Genomic DNA, 23484 nt, shown 5'->3' with positions numbered 1-23484 from the left:
GACAAAGAAGGGGGAGAGGGGAGGGGGAGGGAGAGAGAGAGAGAGAGAGAGAGAGAGAGAGAGAACAAAAATAGAAAGAATCCATGTGGCAAAAGGTTGTGGGGGACACTTTTTTAAAGAAAATGTAACTCGAGCGCTACCTGGAAGGCAGTGCTAAAAACCATACAACAGACGTGGTTGAAGGCTTAGCTCATTCACAAACTCATGCAAGACTGCAAGTTACGTTACTCATCACAATCATTCCATGTTCTGCTAGAACTATAATAGACTCGTCAGATCATGATGAGGTGCCAAAATATCAAATTATGCTTGATCGTTGGAATTTCAAGTGCAACAGGGCATTTGCATGATTTCCAATGTTATTGTGGACGGCAATTTATTACTGTGATTCAGTAAATGGTGAAGCACAACTGCCTTCTGATTTCCCAACATTGATTCAGGCCTTTTCCTCACTGGCCCCATTGTCAGGTCTTGTTAGATCTTCCAAGTCACCTAAATTTTAGGGTCAATCTCAAGACCGCTGAGCAAAAATTTAAATCTCTACACTCACTGACTTTTCTTCAGATATAAGAATCTGATCCATTGGTCTATTGAACCACTGCAGATAAAACAGAGTCGATGATTCACAGCAGAAGTATTTACACAGTGTAAGATTGCTGTATGAAGTTTATGTCGATCCCCTTTACTCTAGCAACAGACTCAACATGGCCCTTCAATGTATGCAGCTCCCGCAACCTATAAAGGAAAACCACAGAAAAACTTGCATGTATATCAGGCCTATACCATGAGCTTGGAATTATGACCAATACAAGCATGGAAGGATCTCTTAAGATTCATGGGTACACTGAGGCTTACCTGGCAATCTCCGCACGCCTTTTGGCTTGTTCAGCAATGTCTGAATGATCCTTGTAAGTGCCTCTCTCTGGAGAAATTTTGTCTTCTCCTGGTAGGTGTAGCCCATGTAAAGTACGTTGTGCACGAGCCCATTGAGCTTCTCTAGCTTCCTTGCCATAGTGTCTTTGACTTGTGAATGCAGTCTATCAACCAGTTTATCACAATTAATTGCAAGCTGTGTCCATCACAAACCCCTCCCTTCTTACACGTGTACCCCTCATTCCCCCCTCTTTTTTTTGGGTGGTGGTTTGGGGAGAGAGAGAGAGAGAGGGACAGACAGACAGACAGAGAGATTTTCTCCATCTATTTCAATCCTTTCATTTATTTAATGCACACCATCACTTGACAGAAATACAAATTACTTTATTTGGGGAAAACGATTTCTTACCTTCTGCTCAAGGAGGAGGTCCCAAGCCTTTCCACTGAGAGTGTAACGAACTGCGAACTTGATGATATCAAGAGGAACATAGCACACAGCACTGTACAACCATATCACTCCGGCCCATCCCCACCCCACGCCTCTTACATTCGCAAAGCCCCAATGTGCATAGACAGCTATAAGAGTAGCAACCTGATGCCCCAGAATCCTGTTAAGTACCGAAGAATAATCTGATTTCATGGATATTATTCACCAATATGAACAATAAGGCCTGCACTTACCAGCTGAGCTCCTACAAAGGCACTCATCAGTAGACATCCTGGACGCTCCATAAATGACCAACCTTGAGAACGGGTAACAAAAATCAGAGCTTGGCTTGTAATGCTCACTTGCAAGTAAACTGCAGCTATCTCCTGGCTGTTCCTTCCCCTTATAGATCTCACATGGAAGTGTTTCTGCATTTCAAAAGGGAGGTTCTGTCAAAACAATCATTTAGTAGTAAAATCTAAAATCCCTACAGTAAGCCTGTGAGGTGTGCTCAATATGTGTGTAAGCTCTCTTTTGTGCATCGGCCTCATTGATGTCCTTTGGTTAGTCTTCTTTTCCATGCTCCAACCTAGAACTTCTCAACAGTACAATAAAGACCAACCGTAGTTTGCTTTTCACAGCAGGTATAAAAGAATTGCATGTTTGTAGCATGAGACGGTACAAAAACAAAATCCTTCCAATGGGAAGAGGTATTAAAAGTCAGTAACCCTCAACACACCATGATGAAACACGTCATAAACACTTAGAGAGAGACCTTAGCACAGATAAACAACAACTGCAGCTATGGATGGGAAGGGGGTGTTTTGTAGCATACCTCAAAGAAATCGGTTCGATGAATAAGCCAGTAAAAGAGCACGGTGGTCAGGGCAAGATATGTCCCAAGAGCAATGCCAGTTGCAAATATTTCCTTGAGTTTCCAGCTATCAGGTGCCAAAGAAGGCCTTACACGATCTTTAGAGATAGTAATAATAGTACCTATTCCAAAAATGACAAGATTCACACAGAGGGTAAGGAGCTCAAACGCCCAAATGAGCAATCTTGAAAGATGACTGTAGGGGAGGAAATCCAGCAGAAATAAATTCAATGCACATATATCTATGAAACACTAACCATCATTCAGTATGGCAATGATAAGAACCATGAAAGGTGGAAAGTCAAATTTCCATATCAATGCCAGAAGCATAAACCCAAGCTGCAAAAACCAAAGTAACCATGACAAAGTCAGACACAGTTTCATGAAATTGACAGCTTGATACGAAATCAGGTGTAAAGTTAACTCCATTGTTACCACTACACGAACTGTGATAGAAACTGCATAGATCTGTAGGAGACAAAGAAAATTGATCAGGGATCTTGCCAATCTGATCATGGAAAGCTTAACCAGAAGAGCCATCAAATATGATGCAGTCCAAAAACTCACAGTATAATTCTTCATTCTTTGGAATATTGCACGGCTTGTGAGAACCGCACTGACAATAACACTCAGGCCTGGTTCTGTAAGCACAATATCAGAAGCACTCCTTGCAGCATCTGTGGCACCTGCAACAGCAATGCCGATATCTGCCTTCTTCAAAGCAGGAGCATCATTCACTCCATCACCAGTCATTCCACAGATGTGTTTCTTCTCTTGAAGCCTCTGTACAATTGCGTACTTATGCTCTAATAGACAGAAATTTCTTTAGACATCTCTCTCTCTCTCTCTCTCTCTCTCTCTCTCTCTCTCTCTCTCTCATCTTTTCTTTGAATTTTCGGTCGGTTATCTGTGTATATATATTTCTCTCTGTCTCTCAGTTATCGCTTCCTCTCCACCTCAGCCGCTCACTCAGACTCTTCTTCTTCATTACAATCAGCCTCCTCTTCCTCTCCACCTCTACCTTCTCACTCAGCCTCTGCTATGCTCACCCTCTTGCGTATCCCCACTACCCTCATCTGCTCACACAGATCTGCCTCTGCTGCCTCATGCATCTTTCGTTTGCCCATGCCCACTTGTTTGCCACAACGCCTGGCCTGGTGTGGATAGAGCAAGCCAAGCCATGGCGTTACTTCTGAGATGTGACTCCACGCATCTTCAGAATAGATCCTCGCAAGTGCCCTCGTAACGACCAAGCCATTAACAAGTCAAAGCTCAAGCTCATGCAAGGTGTTCCTATTAGCAGAGATCAACAACCTACAAGATGGAAATGCCACCCTGAAGGATCAGCTCAGCAAGGTTGAAACTAGGCAGGCCATTGTTAAGGGTGAACCTAACCCAGTTCAAGAGATATAAGAGCAGATCCAAGAAGTCAAGAAGGATTGTCACCACACATGGTATGAAAAAACATGTGAAACTAGAAGTTATGTCAACCATCAATGAATTAGATCTCCCCAGGAATCGATAGCACTTACAGATTTGGGTGGGTGGACTCCCAGAGAGCTGGGATAAGCAAGAGGTAAGAGAGCGAGCCAAGATGTGAAGATGACTAAAAGAGGAGATAATGAAGAGAAGAATCAGTAGGGTTCTCCCCTCCGCTGATATAGGCGATCCACATCTCATTCTAAGCATGCTTCCACTATGACAGGAATGAAACCTCACAGGCAGGCCATTGGATATCCTATCCTATTTCTAAGGTGATGTAAAACTGAGCGCACCTGGCTGCTGAGAGGCAGTAGAGGAAGGATGGGAAAGATTGGGGACAAAAGATTAGAATTACTTACCCAAGTTTTAAAAAGCAATAACAAAGTTCTTATAAAGAAAACTCGACATGGCTGTGAATTGAGGCTAGTTTTGGGATGGGAGAGAAAAGTAACCAAATTGCATTCCACCTGCTGCAAAGTGGAGGAAGCGTCTGCTATTGCGAGGCCTCTAGACCAATACCCCAACCCAAACACATAGTCATTGACATTATTGGAAGACACACACTCAGATGCATCAATATTGATGCTGGAATCTCTAAATGGCTCAAGGATTTCAAAAAGTGCGCTCTCTCATATTCAGCAAGCATTTTGACATGATGTGTTAACCACCCTGTACAGTGCGGATATGTCCTAATGTTGCTTTGGGGAGTAAAAAATCTGAGCTCAAAATGACATCTGCACTTATTTGTCCACTCGTAGGACAGAGACCTAGAGCGTATTTAATTAAGCTTGTGTTGTGTGGCAACTCAGATCTAAGCATGCTTCGCTACGACAAAATGAAACCATGGGATGGTCGTATCCTTAAAAATGAGGTAAATTTGAGCATATCAGGCTGCTAAGAGGTAGAAGAGGAAGGAGAATGAACATACAAGTGGGACATGAGTTTTACTTTGACGTATCATATTACGCAGAGGTATGAACTTTGAAGCCATCAATATTGACTTGATTACAGTAATAACATCACAGCTGAACAGATATGACAACATGTTGATCACCAAGGAAGGATCAACAGTGAAAGATTTAAACACTACAAGTACACCCCTTTTTTAAATTATTTCCTTAGAAAAAGGATTCAGTCGCATAATATTATCAAAAAACCTAGAACCCATAAGAATATTACATTCTGGTTAACAAGAACCAACCTGGAAAAACTCCAGCAAATCCATCAGCTTTTTCAATCAGCTCATCCAATGGAAGCTCAGCAATGGATTCATCCCTTTTCTCTGCAAATAAAGAAGATGAAGGATACATATTGGTACCCATGCCCAATCTCCGTCCTGTCTCCTTTGCAATAGCCAACTGATCACCTGTCCACGTGCATATAAAAACACAGTTCTTTTTTGTATTCACAGAAGCTGAGTAGAATCAATGCAAGCGTGATATTAAGAAAGAAAAAAAAAGAGACACAACATGTCTGTAGTTCAAATGAATATGAGGGGTTGAGTTTTGCACTAGCATATAGTTGGCTTTATTTTTGGGCTAAGAAATAGATCACTCTCCTAAAAGTAACAGATTGTTCTCTCCTAAAAGAAGCTCTTCAGGTGTAACTCCATGCACTACTGCAGTGGGAGTTCTATTCATGATATACACAATAGTTGCTACTGGCCGCTTAGAAAGAGGGAAAATATGTATCCAATGGAGATTTCAAATGTTCAAATCTCACATCAAAATTTTTGACTCATTGTGTGAGAACATTACAAAGTTTGGCATATCGTAGCATGCATCAATATTTATGCTATTGGCATATTATGGGAATGGCCTCTTAGAGTGGTATCTTTTGTACACACTCCCTTAGGCAAGCAATATGATATTTGGTGTAATTAGAACATGCATACAAGAATGTATGATAGACTAAATCATCCTTGGACTATTCGATTTATGCCTCTTTGCTCGCCTTACATGTAAGTTTTGCTGCTGGATAAAGACATATTTCTTGACCTGGCTAATAGCATGGCGAGATAAAATAATACATCTACCAAAACAACTCTTGATTAACGGGGTCTGGAAACCTATGGACGAATATTCAAGGCACTAAAAACTATATTGCATACCTTGGTTGTACACATTTCACTGCAAAAGGTATGTAGAAACCTAAGGATAAAAACACATCACCTGAAAAGATAACTCCTGACTGGTAAAAAACCACAAAGGGCTATCCCATGTGCGTCCGTGAAAACCTGGTACCAAACCTTGATGAAAGCCTAAGAACTACTGCCTGAGATTAACAGGGTCTGGAAACCTATGGACGAATATTCAAGGCACTAAAAACTATATTGCATACCTTGGTTGTGCACATTTCACTGCAAAAGGTATGTAGAAACCTAAGGATAAAAACACATCACCTGTAAAGACAACTCCTGATTGGTAAGAAACCAGAAAGGGCTATCCCATGTGCGTCAGTGAAAACCTGGTCCCAAACCTTGACGAAAGCCTACAAACTACTGCCTGCGAATCACCAAAGTGTCTCTCCTGTAGGAACAAAGTGGAGACAGGTTGTGAACACAAGTGAGCAAGAGTGCACACACAAGAAAGCTCTAATAGAAATGTTCAAATGAAACAATACAAGTACTTGGTATATATAGTACCCAAGAACTACTGGTCAACCATAGGGTTGACTTTATGCCTACAACACCATATCTTTGTAATCTCTCACAAATACTCCCTTAAAGATATGGCTGAAAGTACCCTGGAAACATCTCAGGTGTACCCTGCAGTACCTAAAGTACCATGGTTGCACGAATTCATCCAAATGGATATGCAACCTATGGGAGTACATGAAAACAATGTCATTGTGAATCACTTCACAACCCCCCTTGACATTGTGAGTATGTCTCTGATCCCCAAGCCATGTCGATGTCGTAAGAAAATATCTGTTGACACGGCTTTGGTAAAGATATCCGCCACATTGTCCTCAGATGGACAATAGATGAGATCAATGAAGCCATCAGAAATACAATCCCGTACATAATGATAATGATTTTCAATGTGTTTCATGCAAGCATGAAAGACTGGATTGTTGGCTATGGCAATGCAACTCTGGCTATCACAGAAGATAGAGTTTGCTTCGCCATCCTGTGCATGATGCAAGTCATGCAAAAGTTTCCTTAACCACATTAACTCCGTAGTGGCTGAATTTGCAGCTTTGTACTCTGCTTCACTGGAGGAAAGAGAGACTCGCTCTGAGTCGGTGAAATTTAGATCACAATGTGAAGCATAATACAAGCCAAGAGAGAGAGTGCCATGGACATATCTGAGAACCCTCTTTGCTGCATTCCAATGTGTGATCGTGGGACAATGCATGAACTGGCTCAAAAGCCCTGTGGCGTAGGCAATATCAGGCCGTGTGGAGCATAGATATACCAAACTGCTAACCAACTGCCTGTACAAAGTGCCATCAAACTTTTCAGCGTATCATGCTTACTCAGCTTGAGTCCCTTTTCCAATGGAATAGCCACAGGCTTACAGCTCTCCATTTTAAATTTTTGCAACAACCCCTTCGAATACTTTGTCTATGACATAGAAATCCCATCATGGGTCTGCCAAAATTCAATGCCAAGACAATAGTGCAATAGGCCCAAATCTGTCATGTCAAAGATGTGACATAAAGCGGACTGCACTGCTGTAATTTGCTGCAAATCACTGCCAGTGAGTATGATGTCATCCACATATAGTACCAACATGACCAATTCTGATTTTTGCTGCAGAACATACAGATTTGGCTCTGTATGAGTGTTGACGAAGCCCTGGGACAGCAAAAACTGATGTATCTCCTGATACCACGCACGAGGTGCTTGCTTCAGCCCATATAGAGCCTTCCTGAGCTTGCATACCTTGTGCTCTTGTCCCTTCACCTCAAAACCTTGGGGCTGATGTACATAGACCTACTCTTTAAGATCGCCATTAAGGAAAGCGGTCTTGACATCCATCTGGTACACTAACCAACCATAAAACGTAGCAAGAGAGATGACAGAACGAATGGTGGTCATCTTGGCCACTGGAGCAAAAGTCTCCTTATAATCTATCCCCTCCTCTTGTGCATACCCCTTGGCAACCAAATGGGCTTTGTATTTCTCAACTGTGCCATCTGAATGGTATTTCACCTTATAAATCCATTTCGTGCCAACCACATTTTTCCCAATGGGCGCATCAACCAACTCGGGGCTGCATCAACATCGTTAGTGGCCTCACGACGTTGATAATGCCTCCAAACATGAGGCTGTCTATTCTCATTAATTGGCTGCAAATCTGAAACATTTGAGGGAGAGCCATCCCCAACATGTGGATTATAGGGAGAGCCATCCTCAACATGTGGCAAGCCATCTGAACTATGAGAAGTAGAAGGGGAAGCATCAAGAGACCCCGTCTCATCATCCTCAAACTGGATGATGTCCAAAGAGGTGTCATCGTATGGTGGCAGGTCTGCACTAGCGGGCTGCATGCACTCATTCTCAGCAAAGAGAACATCTCTGCTGATTATTACCTTCTTGGTAGCTGGAATATAAAGCCTAAATCCCCTGCTTTCAGTGCTATACCCCACAAAAATGCATTTGACACTCTTGTCATCAAGCTTTGTCTGATGTGCATCTGGAACCACGTCGAGGAGACCAAGCGTCGCTTGAACTTCCAGAAGGCTACAGAGGCAATGACATGGCACACGTGTGTAAGTGGCAGGTGATGTGGCGGCCACACGTGTGAGCTGACGTGGCGCACACGTGGCAGAGGGATTTTTCTCTTTGAAAAGCAAAGGCAACGTGCATCAATTGCATACACAGTGTGTGTGAGAAACTTGCAGATCTCAGACAAGTTGTAAGAAAATGGCTCAATCACCTATCCAGTGGGATTCACAAGATAGGGATGCACATCCAAGACAGAGAAGTGTGCAACAAACTCAGCAAGAATTTGAGCAGATGGTACGCACTCGTATGCAAGAGATGGAAAATCTCAGAAGGGATCCAAGAGCTCAGCATTTGTCTCAAGTGGAAAATATGTCTAATGCAGCTTAAGATGTGCCAATGCCAGAGGCACACTCTCGTGTACAGCCCGAGAGAGAGAGATCTCGTAGGGGAGGGTCTCATAGCAAGAAGAGATCGAGGCACCATCACCGATCTCCAAGTTCTTCACCGTCTACCTCGAGCTCAACTTCTGTATCTTCTTCTTTATCAGATAAACCATCCAGGAAAAAAAGAAAACACAAGAAGTCTAGAAAGAGTAAGTCTTCCAGAGAGACCAAGAAATTCAAAGAGGGAGGTAAGTCTGTCAAGTTTATGACCTATAATGGACAATATGGTTATACCGACAAAGCATTGCAGTTCATCAGGCAGTTTGATGCTGCATTCGGTACATAAAAGTTTTCAGAATCCTCCAAGTTAAGAATGGTCACTTTGCACTTGACAGTGAAAGCTAGTGCATGGTGGAGTGTATAGACCACAGATGGGTCAGTCCCAAAGAGGTGGAAGGACTTCAAGAAAGCCTTCTACCAGCAGTTTATGCCTAAACAGTTTAGAGATCATGTTCTTCAAGATTGGGACAGTTTGCATATGGATGCAGGAGATACAGTGGATGTGTACAACTAAAAGTTTGGGATGCTTATTTGCAGGTTGCACCTTTTAAAAAGATCTCCAAAGGAACCCAAATGAGAAAGTACAGAGTAGGTCTTAGTCCAAGAATTCAGGCAATAGTGAATGCTTTGGGGACAAAGAACATTCAAGACCTTATGCATTCAGCTTCAGTAGCTAGTCTTGTGCCGTTACAAGATCCATCCACGGTACTATCCTTGCATGCAGGATGTGCTGAAAGAAAGAAAATTGGTTTCTCAAAATCAGAAAAGAAAGAGTATCCCAAGGTTGAAAAGAAAGGGTTTCAGCCTCAGAAGCCGAGGGGTACTCAATTTTCAAAGTCATATAAAGGCAAATCCCCATTCACTCCTGAATAGATAGCTGAATTCCGCAGAGATGGGAAATGCTTTCAGTGTGGGAAAGAGGGGTTGACCTGGGATCTTCGGGACAAGGCATCTGCCACTCTGTTTTGAATTCTTGGGGTATGGACAATCTGAAAATGATACATTGACAGCATATTTGCCCATTTCATATGCTTCTCTGAATGTTTTGTATGAGTTAGAAAATATCTCAGACTTTGGTGATCTGTTTTAACAATAAAATCTGCACCCAAAAGATAATGCTTCCAAGTGTTCACAGCATGAGCTACAGCCAATAACTCTTTCTCATAGATTCCCAGATATCTTTCAGCATCACGTAATCTTCGACTCTCGTATGCTACTACATGTCCATTCTGATGTAATGCAGCCCCAACACACTCTCCACAAGCATCGCAATCAACATCAAAAGGTTGATAAAGATCCGGGACTACAAGAATAGGCTCTGTAGTCAACTTCTCTTTGAGTGTATTGAATGCTTTCTTCTGTGATATTCCCCATGTGAAGGCTGCATTTTTCTTAGTAAGGTCATGTAGTGGAGCTGCTATATCAGCAAAATGCCTGATGAATCTCCTGTAATAGGAGCAAAGTCCCAAGAAACTATGGACTTCATGCACAGTTTTCAACTCAAGCCATTCTTGGATGGCTTGGATCTTTGCAGGATCCATCTGTATCCCATTCTTGGATATTATATGCCCTAGATAATGGATCTCTTCCAAAAAGAATTCACTTTTCTTGCTATTAGCAAAAAGCTGATGATTTCGAAGTTCTTGAAATACCAAAGCAAGATGTTCCTTGTGCTCTTCTTCTGTCTTTGAAAAGACTAGGATATCATTAAAGAAGGCACTGTAAAATGCCTGTACTTTCAAAAGATGCGATCCATCATTCTATTGAATGTGGCTGGAGCATTTGTCAACCCAAAAGGCATCACTAAGTATTCATACAACCCAAAGGTAGTGCGAAAAGTTGTCTTATGCACATCTTGCGGTTGTATCATGACTTGATGATAGCCACTCTTCAAGTTTATCCTGCTGAAAATTGTTGCTCCTTTGAGCTGGTCAAGCACATCGTCTATGCGTGGTATCGGAAATCTATTTTTGATGGTCATCTTATTCAATGCACGATAATCAATGCACATTTGAAAAGAACCATCTTTCTTCTGTACTAGAAGTATTGGTGAGCAAAAAGGAGAGAGCTGGGCTGATGAATCAACCCTTTGGACAGCAAGTCCTGCACCTGAGCCATAATCTCCTCTCTCCGAGTCGCACTGACTCTATAAGGTGGTTTATTTGGTGGCTTACTACCAGGCATTAACTCTATCTGATGATCCTCTGGTCTCTCTGGGGGTAACTCCCTTGGCAAAGCATCAGAAAAGCAATCTTTAAAGTTTACAAGAAACTGAAATTTATCTTTGTCTGCATCATTTATTTCAGCATGCATATCATTCTCTTTTTCTTTTACAAAAACCATGTACGCGGAAATTGCAGACTTTATTGCTTTACCACATGTAACATCAGATACAATGGGGATAGTCTCCCCTTTATTTTTTGCAACTAAACGCTGATTTTTTCCCCTTTGGATAAAACTTAGCACCCTCTCAGGGTATTCTATTGTTACTTCCTTTCGATGGAACCACGGTGTACCAAGTACAACATCATGCTGCTTAAGAGGAGAGATTAAGAAGTCCTTCTAATCTACATAGCTCTGCACATGGACACGAAGCTTTCCAATCAAAGGAGTGCTAAATCTTCAGATATGAAATTGTTTGTAGACCCTGGATCAAGTAGGATCAATGCTTGCTGATCTCTTATCTTTCCCCATGATAGCAAAAGCTCTTTTTCCTTTGGGTCTGGGGTACTCCCCAAAACATCTGGGACTGCTCCCACATTGCTTATCATCAGGACTTGGAAGGCATGAGGGAGCAATATGCTAATAATGCAGATTTTGGCGAGATTTTACAGCAAATGCAAGAGGGACAGTCCACCAGTCACTATTCCCTGAAAGATGGGTATCTAATGAAAGATGATTGCCTATGCATCACCCAAGAGATGAGGAAAAAGATTTTGGAGGAATGCCATGCACCTCCCTATGCTGGACATAAAGGAATTATAGCAACAACTCTAGCACTAGAGAGGTATTTCTTTTGGCCAGGGATGCGGAAAGATATACATCAGTTTGTTACTGAATGCCTTACGTGTCAGAAAGTGAAGTATGATAGACGGAAGGCACCTGGCCTACTTATGCCTCTTCCCGTGCCTCAGACACCGTGATTCAGCATGCAATCTCATTTCATTCCGGTTCGCAAAACCATAAAGGAAGATCATATGGCTAAGCTTTTCATGGCACAGATCTTTAAGCACCATGGTATGCCTAAGTCCATTGTCAGTGATCGAGATCCCAGAATGACAAGTCTATTTTGGAGAGCTTTATTTGATAATATGGGGACGAATCTGAATTTTTCTTCTTCTTTCCATCCCCAAACAGATGGTCAAAGTGAAGTAGCAAATTCTACAGCATTGGATATGCTGAAATGCTACGTGGGTGACCAAGGTTCAGACTGGGAAAAGTACCTACCATTGGTAGAGTTTGCTTACAATAATATAGTACACAGCTCTACAGGGAAAGACCCCTTGGAGGTCATTTATGGTGGGAAGGTGATTCTGCCACCTATCCTGAGGACCAAGAATGAAATATTTGCAGCTGATCAGTTTGTGAGAGACCTCCAAGCAGCTTACAGCCAAGTCCGGACAGCAATCGCAAGGTCTCAAGAGAAACATAAGAAGTAGGCTGATCCTTAGCATCTTGAATGGTCTACCTTGCCCAAGGTGGAATAGATTTCTCTCCTGTACTACTCAGGGATGCATCAACATCTTTAGTGGCCTCACGATGTTGATAATGCCTCCAAACATGAGGCTGTCTATGCTCATTAATTGGCTGCAAATCTGAAATATTTGAGGGAGAGCCATCCTCAACGTGTGGCAAGCCATCTGAACTATGTGCAGTAGAAGGGGAAGCATCAAGGGACTCCATCTCATCATCCTCAAACTGGATGATGTCCAAAGGGGTGTCATCGTATGGTGGCAAGTCTGCACTAGCCGGCTGCATGCACTCATTCTCAGCAAAGAGAACATCTCTGCTGATTATTACCTTTCTAATAGCGGGATTATAAAGCCTAAATCCCCTGCTTTCAATGCTATACCCCATGAAAATGCATTTGAAACTCTTGTCATCAAGCTTTGTCCGATGTGCATCTAGCACCAAAGCATGTGCCATCGAGCCAAAAACTCTGAAATGACTAACCTTTGGCTTATAGCCATACAAAGCCTCAAATGGAGTCACATTAACCAAAGCTTTGGTAGAGCATCTGTTATGAATATAGGTGGCTGTCACAACTGCTTCTCCCCAAAAAGCCTTTGAGACTCTCTTGAATTTCAGCATGCATCTCGTCATCTCCATGAGAGTACAATTCTTCCTCTCAGAGAGTGGATTATGCTGTGGTGTGTAAGGGCATGTCAAGTGATATTTAATCCCATGCTGCTTCAAAACTCCCTGGAATGCATGTGACATATACCCTCCCCCTCTATCTGAGTTGAGTGTTCCAAATCTAGAATTGGTTTGGTTCTCAGCCATAGCTTTGAACTCCTGAAACCAGTAGAACACCTTAGATTTTTCCTTCATGAGAAAAAGCCATGTGAACTTGGAGAATTCATCTATAAAGGTCACAAAGTACCTTGCTTCTCTATGCGTGGGAATAATCATGGGGCCACATACATCACTGTGCACTATCTGCAACACTTTGGTTGCCTTTGACCCAATTCTTACCCTGTTTACTGAATGGCAAGCGATGCAATTTGCCAAGTGCACACTCCTCGCACACTTCATTTGCTGGTTGCTGCAATTTTGGCATTCCCTGAGTCAAATTATTGTTGTACAAGTAGGACAATGCCCTGTGATGGACATGTCTACAAGTCCAAACCTGGCATGCCATAAATCAGCCTGAGAAGTGTTTGCTACTACAGCCAATACCTTCTGATCATAAGGCTGAGCATCAAACTTGTATAAGCCTCTGTCATATGTGCCTGTTGCTACAACCTCATACCCTTTCTTTGGATCCTTGATTCTATATTGGTTATCCTGAAATTCGACCAACATATGTTGATCATGGGCAATGTTTGAAACTGAAATCAGATTTTGCCTCAAATCTGGAACATACCAAACATCTCGGATATACTTAACTTTCCCATTATCAAGCTGAATAGGAATGTGCCCAACTCCGATGATGTCTTGAGAAGCATCATTGGCACACGTAACCTATCTGTCATGAACATGTGTGATGCTCTCAAACCACTCCTAGGGAGGAGTCATGTGCTAAGTAGCACCACTGTCGATATACCATGTATCACTTGCAACAAGGGAAGCATCCCTTGATTGATTTTCAGCATTCAAATCCCCCCTAGCATCCATCTTCTCATTATATGCAGCAAACACAAAATCTCTATCACCTTGGACAAGATGAGCTTCACCATGTGCATCTGAAGCACGAGTCTCAGTGGGGGCAACAAAATTACTGCTAGAGCTGCCCTTTGCCTTTTCTTTTCATTGACAATCCTTTTTTGACACTCTGCGATGTAATGTCCTGGCTTCTTGCAATAGTTGCATTTGCCCTTTTTTCTGATTTTTGCTTGAACTGCTTGCATTTCCCTCCTTGGGCTGAGTTATATGGCTGTGTTTTGGCTCAAACTTTTCTGAAGTTTGTCGTTTCCACCCATGGCAAGCGCTTGCTCACCCTGACGAGAGGCTTGAGCAAAATTTGAGCATCTCTCCTCTTCCTGCAACAAAAGCCCAACTAACTCATCAAACGAGAGAGGGGCTGCCCTGAGAACAATGGTCAATGAAGTGACGAATGTGCCATATGAGGACACTAATCTATTGAGAGTAATAGAGAAGAGTTTCTTGTCTTCTATTTCCTCATTAATACTTGCGAGCTGATCACGTAGATCAATGATCCTGGCAATATGATCAGTGATGGTCTGGCCTTCCTGCATGCTCTGATACCAAATGTAGGAACAAAGTGGAGACAAGTTGTGAACACAAGTGAGCAAGAGTGCAAACACAAGAAAGCTACAAGTACTTGGTATATATAGTACCCAAGTACTACTGGTCAACCATAGGGTTGACTTTATGCCTACAACACCATATCTTTGTAATGTCTTACAGAAATACTTTGGTTGACTGATGTCAATCCTCTTGACCATAATTAAGGAGCTTTGACCGTGGGTCAAGGTGCCTTAATTGAAACCAAACTCTCGGATCGGTGTCAGAAATATCTTGGTTGGCCGAAGTCAACCGTCTTGGCTAAAGCCAAGCCTTGTTGATCGAAGTCAACACTCTCCGACCGAAGCTAGCTCTGTAATGCTCTAATCAACCATAGTCAGCCCTCTTAGCCTAAGCCAAGTCTCCCTAACCAAGGCTAGGCTTACTTAATTGGAGTTAAGTATCTTTGACCAAAGTGAATACTTTGACCAATGGAAAATAACACTTTGACAATAATTAAATAAATGAAGAACTCTTTAATTATGGCCAATTGTAAGGTCAACTGGTACTTTGACTTGGAGTATTTTCAACTTCGTAACAGGATCTTAGAAAGAGGGGCCAACAACCAGGGTGGGGACTATCTACACCTACAAGCCAAGCCTTGCAGAAATACGCACGACTTTCAACGGTCATCTAATAACCCATCGTCCTTCACTACCATATGGCACACAAGGTATAGATGATATCCTGCGAAATGGTAGGGAGGGTGGCTACTTGAGGGTGGTTGTTGGCCTCCCATTACCAAACTGTTGCAACGAGAGACCCAAATTTTCCAACCAGTAGTGTTGGACACTATCCTTGGGTGAGGGTATAGGCCATTGGTAGGATGGAGGGATCGAGTCCCGCACCTCGATAAATAAAACCTCTGTCCAACAATCCTAAAGGCTGGCAAGACTATCTCAATTAAATAGGCGACGACTTGCGGCCTTCTTTATCATGTTGAGTTGTACAATCCATTCGTAGGTGCTGGGGATATTACATGTGTGAAGGAAATTCTACATATCCACCAGCTAGAAGACATATTTTCGCAGCAAACAATATATGTGGCACGATCTTAAAAGCTAGCTTTCTAGAGGTGGTTTGATTGCCGAAAAGATTTTGATGTCAGAGCTGCAACCAAATCAACTCGTAAAGATTTGGACAAATTGTCTCTCTCTTGGTGAGATAAATTTCAAGATGGGTTATTTATTGGGTGATCTTATGCTTGTTATTTAATATAGGCTCACATTCGGCCGTAACTCAAGTTGAGAGAGGCTTACTAGATTGCCTGCTGATGAGACATTGTATCGACAAATACCTTTGGATGAGTGTATTTTCAACCTGTTGCATAAATAGTGACATTGTGAAGTTATTATGTCATTAAATACATGCTCTTCTTGGTAATGAAGTTGGAGTCACAAAGGTCGTAGCTACAACTTGTATCTTCCAAGAACATGCTACTTGAGGTTTTCTAATTCATACATGCATCCCAAACTGTGCAAGCTCTATACTGGATGTGCTAACAAGATTCCAATTCATGGTTCTAGTTAAAAGAAAAGGCAGAAAAGCACATGCAATTCCAAATTTGAGGATTGATAATTCTTGTTATATAACTTTCCGTAGCATAGGCCTTCCAAAAACCCAGCAAGCCTTATGATTTTCATAAGTATGAGGGAAAAAGATGCCCAGGGCGGGGGTGGAGGGTGAGTTGTGTGCTTTAAAGCAAGGTGGCTTCCACCTATTAGGAGGGCCTTTAGAATCCTTCATACCCAAATTGCGTCAGAAAGGCATGCAAACTAGACCAAACATTGTGCTATGTCTATGATTGGATGTAACATGGCTATTGTTATAGAAGTTAGTTTAACCTAGGTTCATGTAACCTAACCTTGGGACAGATAGGACACGACGTAGCTTTGGTAAATTAGGGTAGTCTCAGGGTTCAGACACCTAGGGCACCCTATGCCTATATACATGTGAGCCTTGGCTCATTTAGGACATTCTTAGTAGTGGGGCCTACCCAGTTAAGATGGAGCCTGTCCAGGCCTACGTCTCCCTAAAGACATCTATGAGCCAATGGGGCTGCGTGGTATGGGACGTGGGGTAGTCTTGCCTAGGAGAGGGTTGGTCTGGGGTCGCTAACCTTCTAACCTTTGTGGGTCTTGCATGTCGCTTGAAGATAGAGATCAATGCAATACCTCCAAGCTAGCTGAGGCTAACCCTATAAATGCATGCTAGCTTGGGACCTAACAAGTTAGAATTCAATTAGGAAGAGGAGGAAACCACATTGTGGAAAGATACCACTATTGTAAGAGCATGGAGTACACAAGGGAGAAGTTTGAATGTGGAGAAGGGGGTGTGAAGTAGGAAGAAGATACGAGATCGCTTGAGTTAAATTTTTCCCATCCATAGTGGAATCCTCTCCCATAGAGTTTGACTCGTCTAGTCTAATGCTTATAATGTTTCATTACAGCAACGTGTAGCATGGGTAAGATCAATGATGTACGAAAATGAAGCATGCTTGCAGAGACACATGAATGCCTCATACTAACACATGATTCCAAAAGGGATGAGTTATCTCTCTAATGGCACTAGACACTTTGATCTTCTCTATATTTGAGCGCCCCATAGTATTGTGTATGTTATCTCAGAAAATAAATTCATAATTTATCAATTACACAATTGACATAATAAAACTCCATGTCATCTATGTTTCTTCAAAAAGCAAAAATTCTCAAACGAGAGGAACATGTACATACCTGTGATCATTTTAATATTGACACCTAGGTTCAAAGCTCGGGAGATTGTTTCCGCACTATCATGGCGAGGTGGGTCAAACAATGGGATCAGGCCACATAGTCTCCAGGGTCCTCCTTCACTCTCTTTGCACTCTTCAGGGACTTCCTACATACAGCAGCTATGCACTCACGTTTAGGATAAATTATCAAAATTTCAATTCTGGGTCCATAGGATTCTCTAGGCAGAAGATACCATCACCTGCACCATAACAGCAAGAGAACGAAGGCCTCGCTCTGCTAATTTCTCAATAGCTGCACGTAAAGGCCCTTCAATCTCCCCTCTGTTTTGACATAAGTTCAAAATCTGCAGGTAATAATAATCTCCTTCATTTACAAAGTCCAAAGAATCCTAAACGCCAGTCACAAAGACACAAAGAAAGAATCATACCTGCTCTGGAGCACCCTTGCTGGCTCTAAACCAATGCCCCTCTGCATCAATATACGTCAGTGCAGTGCGCTTTTCGATGGGATTGAAAGGAAGAAAATGAACTTCCTTGATGCCTGCCCGGGCCTGCATTGAAAGAGAGAATATGATCTCTATCTCACAATGTGTGTGTGTGTGTGTGTGCACGTGCATGCTCTCTGTTTTTTTGTGTGGTTTGGGGGGGCGGGGGAGGATATATAGAGAACCCCAATCATCCCTACTCATACCACGTTCTTCACATGCACATGTCTTAGCTCCTTGACATGCTACATATCACTTTGATCCGAACAGGAACATTATAGTTGTGATAAAGAATGCGACATCAATGGTTGTAACTGTTCCATGACGTTCTGTCCCAAACTACCTTTCGTGACCACACTCCTAAACCATCATACTGTGCTTAAATAAAAAAATTTGCTTCTTAAAGATAGTGATCCAAAAAAAAAAGACGTCACTAGTAAGCCCAATCTGCAATAAGAATAAATACCTCTTTGGGATCTGCAAGCATGTTTATAGTTGCTGCATCTATTGCATCTTGATTTTCCACTCTTGAAGCTCTTGCTGCCAATAAGATCACAGTGTCCTTATCCATATCTTTTGAGAATACCTGCAGTTTCATTGTAAGAATAGTACATTATACACGGATAGTAATAAGGCATGTCTGAAACCAAAAAACATTTAAACAATGAGTTACGGCTTTGCATCCTAGCTCTCTCATAAAGAAATCGCTGTCATAAAGGATGTGAAAAGGAGTACAAGAACCTAACAACAGCACGCTCCATCTTAAAGAACAGGGACCATTCATGCAGGTTATTAATTTTATGTGCATTATTTACCGACATAGAATATCTATTATTTGAGACACAAAATTGCAACGTGGCAAGCATCCTGTATATGTTCTCCCAAAAAATCATTATAAGATAATGCACACATTAGGGGTTCATAAACAGCCAATATACCAGTTTTTTATCTGTTATATAGAGTAAGCACAAAAGAAAGTATTTAGAAGACACTTGGTATGGAATTCTTGGCTGCAGGAACAGGCTGATAATAATGCGATGTACCAGAAAAGATTCTCATCAGCCAGTCTCTCCTGATTGTGTAATACTACACTGGACATCATACTAATCCCCATTTCCTTGCCTTGCCTTTACTTGAATAAAACAGCAAGCCTTTGCAAACAAAAGAAAATGAACCCAACCTAGCTGCCAATACAACATGAGGAAACACCAATTTATGCTCCACTAATCAGCTCACAGGCAGTCAAATGCCTGCTAAACTGATGTGCTTTTATTACTGAAAGCTCACCTGCCAGAATCAAGAGATCAAAAGCTGTGGTCTGACATAGGTAAGAGGGGGCTCCTCCCTAAGACATTGAAGACGGTGTTTCAGAAGCACATAACAGAATGAGTGAGAAAAGAGACTAAAAATTCGTGGCCTTGGATCTAGTAACAGTCGAGCACATGGTGTAGGTTGTTATGAGTACACTTTTGTATCTATGTTTTGAATCTTGATGGACATTTCTATTCACTTATAGGTTGCTATAGCTTGCTGTCTACTTTAGATCTCGGTGTATAATCATGTATACACATATTGAGTATGATCTAGAATTCTACATCTCAGGAGTGATCTCGTGGTCGAAGATTTTCTGCTATACATTGTGGTTTGGCATGACCTTTAAGCAAGGTCCATTCACATTAATGTTTAAAATGGTTGCAGACCTAATGTTCAGACATGCTTCGATTCTGCAACATAACATCAGACCCAAGGTACGATTCAAATGTAAAAGAAGAAAAGCGGTGCTGCTAGATGTTACACTACAACTTGAAACTTTTATTTTGACGACACATGCAATAAAGACAGTTATTAGCCTAGGTTGTAGAAAATGTCCAAAGATTTTGGGAAATGCCACTTCCTAGCATTTCCAATATTTGGAAGTTTCCGAAACATGGAGAGCACAATAACACACATTGATTACGAGCAGAGTTTGGCAGAGATTATATCAAGGACTATGCTGGTGATGTGCTATTTGTTGCTGGTGATGGATGCAACAACGGCCTCATGAATACGAGAGGATATGATGCAATTAGTGACACATAGGCAGTATCACACGATCAAATCCAAGTGGAATGTCGCTTACAGGCAAAATCCAATCGTCCAATGGAGGAATGCTTGGGAGGTGCTTATATAAACATGCTTACGTACATTTTGTTGTAGTTTTCTTGCATTCTCATGTGACCAAAATTCTGGAGCAGTGCTTACATGACAGTCAAATCGTCCAATGGAGCAGTGCTTGCAGGCGCTTATAGATACGCACTCATGTTTTGTTGTTGTTTGTTTGCATCATTGTGTGACCAATTTTTAACTTTACTCAGCCTACCCCCACCATTTCCTAATTAGTCAACTGGTGTTTCATAGATGTTTCCACATCTCGGCATTTCCTGCAACTTAGCTATTAGCCACAACAGTAAATAAATGGAGGTTGCCATGGCTAAACACAGCGATGCACAAATAGATTAACCAATCACCTGAATGAGACTCTTGTCAACCGAGAGTTTATTTATTGTCAGAGTTCCTGTCTTGTCGCTGCAAAGGACATCCATCCCTGCCATTTCCTCAATTGCTGTCATACGCTTTGTGATAGCACCCTGTTATCATAATGAACCCACACTGCTAGAGCATAAAAGTGCTTTCTTATTTCACATCCTAAAAAAATAAAGAGAAAAATGTCAAATAGAAGGTTTCTGAAAATAACAAGGAAATAAACCTGTTGAGAAAGCCGATGTGAACCAATAGCCATGGTGACTGAAAGCACAGTAGGCATTGCAATGGGGACTCCTCCAATGAGGAGAACGAGAAGATTGTTAATACCAGCCCTGTAAGGCCGATGTTGGATGGGATACATAACAATAATCTCAATTACCATCCCAATGGCAATTGTGCATATGCAAAAATTCCCAATTGCTGTAAGAACCTGTAATGAAGGGCCACATGCAAATATTCTTTTAGAACTGTGTGTATAAAGTCTGTGGGAACCACGTGTGTGTGGTTGATCTCGTTTTTTTGAACCCCCTTTTCCACATTGAAACCAATCTTCTTGAGTAGGTACGTGGATGTGTAAAATTTTGTACATGGAAACCCATGGCATACAACAAGACATTCAGGCCATTGTTTTCTGTTTTGTTGGCTACAACACAATGTACAAATACAGTGCACGAGTACAAACTGGCTACAATAAGCTGCCAAGAAGGCTTCCATTCGTCTGTGTTACGAACAGAGTTTGTGGCCCACTTACAAGTTAATGCTAACACATTTCAATTGTGATAAATTGATTGTACAGCTTTACATAAGGTATTGCGTGCCATAATTTCGTTGCATAAACACGGAAGATAAGAAACCAAACCTTCTGAAAATGGCCCTGCTGACTGGTTGAATCAACAAGATAAGCTGATTTCCCCAAAAATGTATGTACTCCTGTAGCAATAACAACTGCCTCGATTTCTCCTTGTTTGCATGTCGAGCCAGAGAAGACTTCATCACCTGACTTCTTTGTCACTGGCAAAGACTCACCAGTTAGTGCCGACTGCAACCCAAAGAGCTTTGTCAGAAGCTTTCAAAACTTAGAGCATCCTCATTCGCTCAGCGTCCTCACAGCAGACATCAGTTCAGAATTGAGGATACTTATAATGTTTTATGACATTCACGGATGTAGGTTCCCTATGTATTCCCAGATTCAGCTAAGCATCCAAACTAAATGATTACGCTCAGAGAACTCTTAATCAATACAAAACGCCCTTCATAAATAATAATAATAATAATTTAAGAGCTGATGCCATCAGAGCTCACTTATTTTTTGAATTCAATCGTTAAAAATATACCACAGATACCACACCTGGTCAACTTTTAAAGGATCCCCTTCCAGAAGACGTACATCAGCAGGAACTATATCACCAAGTTTCACACTGATAATGTCACCAGGGACAAGATGGGATGCATCTTGTTCTGACCATTGCTCATCTCGCAACACCTAATTTCAATACCTTCAATAGAAATTAAGAGTTTAAGCATATCTTTAAATCAGAGGAAATCCAAATTTCACTCACCTTAGCTCTAAGTGCTAGCCGAGCCATGAGAGCGGATGCGGCATTCCCTGCATTATTCTCTTCAAAGAAACTGATTGTAGCATTTATTGACAGCAATACGATAATACCTACAAAGTCTGGCCAATCTGGAGGTGCATTCTGCAAATATAAGCAGAACATGATCGATCTTCTCAGTTGAATTGTTGTGCAGGACAAATGCTACCGCAGAAGGCTCATCAATAGATACTTACATGCCCGTTTACTTTACCATTTGCTAGAGCGATTGCCATAATTGCAGCAAATTCCATCACCCACGACAGTGGATTCCACATAAATCCTAGAAACTTGAGAAGTTTGCTCTCCTGCCCAAGGAGACGAAGATAGGTAGTTAATAAAGAGGACGCTCCTCTATATTATGTACACTAGGCAGCATGCAAAAACCTTCACATCATAATTTCTCTGGCTTGTTGCGAACAGTCATTTCAGGGTTAAAGGAAGAAAACCATCTCTCTGGACACGACCACTAAAGAAAATTCAAGTGCTTATGACTGCCACAGCTTAACGGTGCCCACACGTACAAGTAAGAGCAGCGTGACATTAGCTATCTTGTTGCGGCCTTTGTTCGTTTCCATGGACCACGGCCTGAAACGAGGCATCCAAATTGCCAAATGCACATGAACATTTACACAATTTGCATATCCGGCAATCGTGTCTTCGGGTTCGAAAAGCTAGCAGCTGCGCTTAATTAGCGTAGCAAGAAAATGCTGCGCAAGGTGCTGGTGTGACGAATTTGGTATGTTGGTTATTGGCGCTATAGTAGCGAGGCCTGAAAAAACTATTAAGAGATCTTACACAGTTTGTGATCAAGATAAGGTCGACCGAGCCCACAGCTGTGCCCGAAATATTCCCAACTATCCCTCACCGTAATGCTGTAATTCATGGATAACGATTACGTACCGATTTCTCCTCGAGCTTGTTCAATCCAAAGGCCTGTAGACGAATCTCCGCCTCGGCAGTAGTAAGGCCTGCCCTCGTGCATTTTAGCTGTTCAAAGACTTCGTCAACGGGTATGCGATCCTGAGTATCCGAGCGATTCAACCAAAGATTATTTCATCGGAATGGAGCCCGAGTGCGCGTTGGCAATATTGCGGCAAATTCTTGGGACTCGTGAAGTGTTGTGCATTTATATCAAACTTGTGCTCTCACGTCTCCTTTCTGAGTTATACGTGAAATGAAAAGTTTCACGTTGAAACCGAAATATTTCACGTCGAAAAGAGCTAGAGCCAATAAAAGTAGCAAGAGAAGCTGGCCAGCGTAATGGGGAAAATTCAGTCGTACCAAATCAGCCGTCTCGGATTTCAAAGCATTGGAGTCGATTCCGAGCTGGGGCGCGGCGGTGGTGCGTTGATCATGTTGGGATTGGGCGTTGGTGTGCTGCTCGCTGTCGTCGGAAGCCATGGAAG

The 23484-nt window shown here is 42.0% G+C and overlaps 1 protein-coding gene across 1 annotated transcript; it reads right to left on the bottom strand.

Moving 5' to 3' along the window:
• Positions 1-418: 418 nt before the first annotated feature.
• Positions 419-22353, bottom strand: LOC147899467 (plasma membrane ATPase-like). Its single transcript, XM_087378279.1, has 19 exons — positions 22285-22353; positions 22043-22180; positions 21832-21966; positions 21343-21522; positions 20707-20913; positions 20468-20587; positions 18427-18546; positions 17904-18026; positions 17715-17819; positions 17477-17621; positions 4858-5022; positions 2742-2980; positions 2610-2642; positions 2432-2513; positions 2136-2296; positions 1555-1728; positions 1283-1465; positions 856-1037; positions 419-735 (listed from the first exon to the last, which is right to left on the bottom strand). Exons 1-19 carry the CDS (start codon positions 22351-22353, stop codon positions 639-641), a joined length of 2658 nt encoding a protein of 885 aa, XP_087234405.1. The 3' UTR covers positions 419-638.
• Positions 22354-23484: the final 1131 nt, after the last annotated feature.

Source organism: Dipteris shenzhenensis, chromosome 8 (genome assembly GCF_047967505.1).
Source record: "Dipteris shenzhenensis isolate YYH24624 ecotype China chromosome 8, Dip_SZ_1.0, whole genome shotgun sequence".
Taxonomy (NCBI): Eukaryota; Viridiplantae; Streptophyta; class Polypodiopsida; order Gleicheniales; family Dipteridaceae; genus Dipteris; species Dipteris shenzhenensis.
The sequence above is the reverse complement of the archived record's forward strand: the minus strand, read 5'-3'. Positions and strand labels throughout refer to the sequence as shown.